General features: G+C 38.4%; 1 protein-coding gene, 1 non-coding gene and 1 pseudogene across 2 annotated transcripts in view; 2 read left to right on the forward strand and 1 right to left on the reverse strand.

Moving 5' to 3' along the window:
- Positions 1 to 3443: 3443 nt before the first annotated feature.
- Positions 3444 to 3893, reverse strand: LOC141484457 (histone H3-like; annotated as a pseudogene).
- Positions 3894 to 4122: 229 nt separating this feature from the next.
- On the forward strand, positions 4123 to 4434 carry LOC141484452 (histone H4). Its single transcript, XM_074179467.1, has one exon. The coding sequence runs from the start codon at positions 4123 to 4125 to the stop codon at positions 4432 to 4434; it is 312 nt and encodes a 103-aa protein (XP_074035568.1).
- A 3055-nt stretch (positions 4435 to 7489) lies between these two features.
- The window catches only part of LOC141484468 (small subunit ribosomal RNA), a 1918-nt gene continuing 1907 nt past the window's right edge, over positions 7490 to 7500 (forward strand). Inside the window, exon 1 of the ribosomal RNA XR_012466647.1 lies at positions 7490 to 7500. This exon is cut by the window's right edge and continues 1907 nt beyond it. This is a non-coding gene — a ribosomal RNA (small subunit ribosomal RNA).

Genomic DNA, 7500 nt, shown 5'->3' on the forward strand with positions numbered 1-7500 from the left:
AACAGCGTCTTTTACACTGAGTCGAAAGCAAACCTGCACGATAGTACTTGTTTGTTTGATATTGACGAAATTAAATTTTCAGAATGCCACCCAAAGCTAGTGGAAAGGCTGCGAAGAAGGCCGGAAAGGCCAAAAGAATATATCGAAGACCGATAAGAAAAAAAGAGGAGGAGGAAGGAAAGTTACCGCAATTTATATCTACAAAGTATTGAAACAAGTCCATCCCGATACCGGAATATCCAGTAAAGCGATGAGCATCATGAACAGTTTCGTAAATGATATATTTGAGCGTATCGCAGCGGAAGCCTCCCGTCTTGCTCATTATAACAAGCGATCGACTATTACGAGCAGAGAAATTCAGACTGCAGTACGTCTGTTACTTCCTGGTGAATTGGCGAAGCACGCCGTCAGCGAAGGCACCAAAGCAGTTACGAAATATACCAGTTCGAAATAATTTACTTATTCCGGTCTACGATATACATTCTTAAAAAAAAACGGTTCTTTTCAGAACCACAAAATATTTATGAAAGAATTCTTACAATATCGTTTCGACGCTGAATGATAATTTATTTTTGCTAGGGCGCTAGGTCTCACTCGGTTGGGTTGCCTTGTTATCAGTACATTGTTACCTCCTTTCGTGAAACGCGCGATGATAATAAATAATTTTGCCACCTATATTTAGATGGTGCTTACCTACCTATCAACCTAAAAAGTTAACGTTCGTTACTGTTATACTAGTCATGTACTCTATTACTTATTTATTTTTTAAACGTTTTTTTTATTTACGTGCTAATATGTTGTCTAAAAACGTTTATGATTAGCATTTCTGATTTCGACTATAACATTGACGATTTATATATTTCGGGTGGGGGTGGGTGTGTATTACTCCGTTATAGATAGAGCTCACAGTATCGTCGTTCGTTCGTTCGTTCGTTCGTGTTGTAGTATCGACCTTTTTATTGAAAGTATATTACGATGATTATATCTTATCGAATATAACATTAATAACGTTCGTTATTATTCGAATGCCGTTTTCATCGAACACTTTTATAGGATAATTTTTGAAAATGTTGATGCTATTAGAAGCGTCGTTCTTGGTTATAGTCGTGTATGAAGGTAGACACGAGGTCTCTTCGATGCCCCTATTCACTCGTGTATTTATCGAGTATTATCGGCTAATGTATCATGTTTCTATAGACAGTCGCGCCTATGATATTTATTCGAAGGTTCCTTCCAGATCATCGATTACGAGTATTTTCGGAAAGGAATTGTCTGGAGTTACGTCAAAATCATCAATACTTCATATTTCATTGTAATTTACTGTGAGTTGTCGAGGTTTAATATTAGCTTTTTCTTATCAGAAAATATTTTCGGAATACGTAGAATCTATCCACGTTATTGTGCTAGTCGAAGTCTAAATAGGAAACCGGCATTGATTTCGTAAAGAAGTTGATGCGAACATTTCGACAGCAGAATGGAAGCCGTCAATATCGTGTCTAACGAGAATGTCGAGCGTTCAGTCTCCCGTCCGCCTGTGCTTCGACCCAGAATATTTAAACAAACGGAACACCAGAGGACTACATCATTCTCTCTAGACGCCTAACGAGTGTAGCATCTATCTTCCGAGAATATATTGTCAGTTGTTTTTTTACTATGGCAGACATAGAAAATCAGAATTCTTCGGCTTCGGCTAATTCATCTTCGTCGCCGCAGGCACAGTCTACTGCGAAGAAAGAAAAGAAAGTTAAAAATCCAAGAAGTAAACCTTCTCACCCACCTACGTCGGAAATGGTTAATAACGCTATTAAAGGATTGAAGGAACGGGGTGGTTCCTCTTTACAAGCCATAAAAAAATATATTGCGGCGAATTATAAGGCTGACGCAGAAAAAGTGGCACCTTTCATCAAGAAATATCTTAAATCTGCGGTTGCTTCCGGATCATTAGTACAAACTAAAGGAAAAGGTGCATCGGGGTCGTTCAAATTGGCATCGGCATCTTCTGGTTCGGCAAAACCGTCGGCTACCGAAAAGAAAACGTCCGGTACGGCCGGTGCGAAGGCCAAAAAAACTCCCGTTAAACGCGTAGCTGGTGAAAAAGCTAAAACCGGCAAGAAGGCTGCTGCATCACCGAAAGGTAAGAAAGCCTCTCCGGAAAAGAAAGCGGCTGCCGCAGCCAAGCCTAAAAAGGTAACTGCCGAGGATAAAAAGACCGTCGCTTCTAAGGTTTCGTCCGCGACTTCTGCTAGTAAAACCAAGTCTCCTTCGAAAGCAAAGAAAACTAACAAAGGACCAACAAAAAAGCCGAAAGCACCCAAACCGAAAACCGCGAAAGCGACCCCTGCATCGGCATCTTCTCCGAAAGCCAAAAAAGCTGCCTCTCCAAAAAAGAAGAAGTAAATTCTTCTATCAGTTGACTTCTCTCTCCGGCGACGAAGTCTAAGAAAACAAATGGCCCTTTTCAGGGCCACAATTTTTTTTACAAGAATTCGTATATAATTCAACTGTCCAACAAATATATAAATAAATAGTCAGAACTACCTACCTAGCCTATCCCTATAAACAGAAAAAAAATAGATAAATAATATTTCTTCCGCCGCCGCCGCCGACTATCGAATTGATATGAATCGAATAATTTCGTAAAAGAGTAAAAATTAAAAAATATTGCTCTGTCTTTCTATTTCATTGAAATATGTCTTGTGAACAGTTGACTTATTTTCTGATATTGGGATCGTTTCAGGAAAATGAGTCAAAATCATTTCGAGATTTCCAAACTAAGGGTGTTCCATTTGAGAAATCACTGATTTTTATATCTTCAGAATTACTCATCGACTCCTAATACCTCGTTCATCATTTTGGAAATGTTACTCCTCCTACAAGACGACGGAATGTAATATTTTGATGAATCAATAATAGCTTATGTATTCTATGAGACTTGTTTTCAATTTTATAGGGAAATGGCTCGAGAACCGAATAATACCTACTTTTTCTGTATAAACGATCGAATATCTCGAGAACGATTCATTTTTGGTATAGGGTATATTACAAAAAGTCACTCGAGATTTATGCCAGGTATTCAAAAATATGAATCAGAGGAAATTTACGAAAAGATGGTGATGTTATGAGCGATCTTTCATTCAGTGATCGCTTGTTTTTCGTTATTTATCTCAGCCGTTTCTAAAAATGATCTTTTCGAAAGATTCGTTTCGGAAAGTAAAAAATTTCAGTATTATAATCCATATTTGGATCATACTGAACATGTTCTGCAAACACCCGTGATTTAATATTTACGTGATGCGAGTTATTGAAAATATCATACATTCATTCATTCATTCATTCATATCTATCGATAAACGAATTCTTTCATCAATTGCATTTTGTGGTTCTGAAAAGAACCTTTTTTTTGTATATATTTTCAATATATATTGGGATATATATATATGAAATTAAGCTCGTTCTCCGCGTATTCTCCTTGCTAACTGAATGTCTTTGGGCATAATGGTAACGCGCTTGGCGTGAATGGCGCACAAATTCGTATCTTCGAAGAGTCCTACCAAATACGCCTCGCTAGCTTCTTGCAAAGCCATGACGGCTGAACTTTGGAATCGTAAATCGGTTTTGAAATCTTGAGCGATTTCTCGAACTAAACGTTGAAAGGGTAATTTCCTAATCAACAATTCAGTACTCTTCTGATAACGTCGAATTTCTCGAGAGAGCAACAGTACCGGGTCTGTAACGATGAGGTTTTTTACACCTCCCGTAGCCGTGCACTTTTGCGAGCTGCTTTAGTAGCTAATTGTTTTCTCGGAGCTTTACCTCCAGTCGATTTACGAGCGGTCTGCTTGGTACGAGCCATTTTCAAAACCTATTGCGAATTGTAACGAACGAAATGTATACCGAACGATAGACGGACAACATATGAACTGAGTCGGCTTATACACGCCAACTATTATATACCATCTAGACGAGACGCCATTGGTCCGATTTCCAGTTGTGGGCGGAGTCATGAAATTTAACAAAACCCGACCGAGTTCGGTGTAGAACTTTAGTCGAAGTCTGTCGTTAGTATCACTAACAGTATTTCATTCGTATCGTGCAGTATATAATTTATTCTTAACATTCGAAATGACTGGTCGTGGCAAGGGAGGTAAAGGTTTAGGAAAAGGAGGAGCGAAACGTCATCGTAAAGTATTGCGTGATAATATCCAAGGAATAACGAAACCTGCCATTAGAAGATTAGCCCGTCGAGGTGGTGTTAAACGTATTTCGGGTTTGATATACGAAGAAACTCGTGGAGTACTCAAAGTATTTCTCGAAAATGTTATCAGAGATGCCGTAACATATACCGAACATGCGAAACGCAAAACCGTCACAGCCATGGATGTTGTATACGCCCTGAAAAGGCAAGGTCGAACCTTGTACGGATTTGGCGGTTGAATTTAATGCCTCCCCCTGTATTGTCCTTACCGTTTCCATAAAAAAAAGGTTCTTTTCAGAACCACAAAAGCTTATGAAATGAATTCGTGTGTATTTTTTATATTTTTGAAGTAAGTCTCAGGTCAAGAAAGTAATACAAATCATGAAATTATGAAACAACAAAATTTAATTGACGCTCCGGAGGGGCGACTTCATTGATGATTCCAGTGGCGCATTTGCTTTTTCAGCTGCAGGAAAACCCGGAAAAACCTGCAGCAGCAGCAAGCACCACATCATGTGAACATCTTGATCTACTAATGTCTTCTCTTTTATAAAACAAAATGTAGGGTATCTCCAGAGACTACAGTAAATTTAGAACATCGCCAGAACACTTAGTGACACGACTATCGTCAAACTTAATCGACCTCTGCCCTCCGTAGCAAGCAGAATATCGGAAGCGTGAAATAAAAATTTGAATTGGAAATTTTGGCGAAATAACCCGAACGGAAAGTGTAGTGAAAATATAAAAGATAACGGAAAGTGTAGTGAAAATATAAAAGATAACGGAAAGTGTAGTGAACGTTTACCTCTGCCTTCCGCGAACAAGCAGAATATCGGAAGCGTGAAATAAAAATTTGAAATGGAAATTTTGGCGAAATAACCCGAACGGAAAGTGTAGTGAAAATATAAAAGAAAACGGAAAGTGTAGTGAAAATTTAAAAGTAGCGGAAAGTGTAGTGAAAACATAAATATACGGAAAGTGTAGTGAACGTTTACTTCTGCCTTCCGCGAGCAAGCAGAATATCGGAAGCGTGAATAAAAATTGAATGGAAATTTTGGCGAAATAACCCGAACGGAAAGTGTAGTGAAAATATAAAAGATAACGGAAAGTGTAGTGAAAACATAAATATAACGGAAAGTGTAATGAAAGTTTACCTCTGAAGCGAGCAGAATTCGGAGCGTGAAGAAAATATTTCAGATGGAAACTTTGAAAATAACGTGAACGGAAAGTGTGGTGAAAATATAAAAGTATCGGAAAGTGTAGTGAAACATAAATATAACGGAAAGTGTAATGAAAGTTTACCTCTGCCTTCTGGGAGCGAGCAGAATTTCGGAAGCGTGAAGAAAATATTTCAGATGGAAACTTTGGCGAAAATAATCGTGAACGGAAAGTGTGGTGAAAATATAAAAGTATCGGAAAGTGTAGTGAAAACATAAATATAACGGAAAGTGTAATGAAAGTTTACCTCTGCCTTCTGGGAGCAGCAGAATTTCGGAAGCGTGAAGAAAATATTTCAGATGGAAATTTTGGCGAAAATAATCATGAACGGAAAGTGTGGTGAAAATATAAAAGTATCGGAAAGTGTGGTGAAAATATAAAAGTATCGGAAAGTGTAGTGAAAACATAAATATAACGGAAAGTGTAATGAAAGTTTACCTCTGCCTTCTGGGCGAGCAGAATTTCGGAAGCGTGAAGAAAAAATTTCAGATGGAAATTTTGGCGAAAAAAATCATGAACGGAAAGTGTGGTGAAAATATAAAAGTATCGGAAAGTGTAGTGAAAACATAAATATAACGGAAAGTGTAATGAAAGTTTACCTCTGCCTTCCGCGAACGAGCAGAATATCGGAAGCGTGAAATAAAAATTTGAGAATGGAAATTTGGCGAAATAACCCGAACGGAAAGTGTGGTGAAAATATAAAAGATAACGGAAAGTGTAGTGAAAACATAAATATAACGGAAAGTGTAATGAAAGTTTACCTCTGCCTTCTGGGTGCGAGCAGAATTTCGGAAGCGTGAAGAAAAAAATTCAGACGGAAATTTTGGCGAAAATAATCATGAACGGAAAGTGTGGTGAAAATAACGGAAAGTGTGGTGAAAATATCGGAAAGTATAGTGAAATTTTCGCCAAAATTTCTCTTTGAAAATTTTTTATCACGCTTCCGAAATTCTGTTTGCTCCCATTAATTCAAGTATCGTCTCACCGTCTCAACTCATATGTTGTAATGGCGAGAAAGCGGTATAGGCCTTACACAAATTTTCACTACACTTTCCGATAAACATTGTAATCGAGACGTCCTGTTGTCAGAACGTTATCCTATAATATTTTAATATATCGATCGATATGCGTATTCATGTCTGATACAATATCATATCGACGGATATAAATTATATTGACTAGGACTATACGAAAAGTGGAAAAAACCGAAAGTCGCGTAGGGTCCCGTCAGCGTTAACGGAAAACGGGCGATGTGCTCGAAACGCCGCTATAGGGGGATAGGTACGTTTCGAAACGGATCGAAAACGCTTCCTCTATAGTATCGGCAGACGCTTGCTCGAGCGCTGTCGGTACCGTGGTCACCGATAACCAAATCACACGATATTCGTTTTTCTGCTGAATAATAACATTAATTCGATATCGTGTCGAGTGCGGGCTTCGCCCACGGTGGTGTGGATAGTTCGTAGTAGTATATCTTCTGCTTCTACCCAACCGAAACCGTCAGACACTGCGAGATCGCGGATTTAGCGAGCGTTTCTACGTAAGCGGTCCCTATGCGATCAACCAAAAAATAACAAAAATTTTGTTATTACACAAAATATGCGACAGCTCTCCTCTGTCCGAGCGAGAATAAATATAATTTCGGAACGAATCTTTCGAGAACACCGAGTCGCTTTCAATCTAGCGAAGGGTCGAGAGAATGTTCGAAGTTTTGTGCCGGTCGACGTATATATCGTCTATTATATATTGTATTTCGAAAAATTACCATACGTACGTGTACGCCGGTGGTTTGTGTAACATTATCATCAGGTCGAGTACGACGAGCGTGTGTTGTAATATTTCTTCTTGAGCAATGTTATAGTTCGATTTGTTGTCGGTCCGGTTTTATTTGAATGAAATAATGCAGAGACACATAGAGATATATAACAACTTTTTCGTTGAGCGTGGCGTTTCGAAAATTTATATTTCGTATAACGCACACACAACACGCACGAAAAGAGAATATAGATCTGTTTCCGTATTTATTATTATTTTAATATTATGGAGACTGAACTAGTTCTACGATAGAACGTCAGCTCCCTGGTTGA

The sequence above is a fragment of the Leptinotarsa decemlineata genome, unplaced genomic scaffold, assembly GCF_025532065.1.
Source record: "Leptinotarsa decemlineata unplaced genomic scaffold, Ldec_3_MD MMD2_tig00005770_RagTag_RagTag, whole genome shotgun sequence".
Taxonomy (NCBI): Eukaryota; Metazoa; Arthropoda; class Insecta; order Coleoptera; family Chrysomelidae; genus Leptinotarsa; species Leptinotarsa decemlineata.

Bases quoted from the DNA above. Each gene is read 5' to 3' on its own strand.
- LOC141484452 (XM_074179467.1), top strand. From the start codon at position 4,123: ATGACTGGTCGTGGCAAGGGAGGTAAAGGTTTAGGAAAAGGAGGAGCG.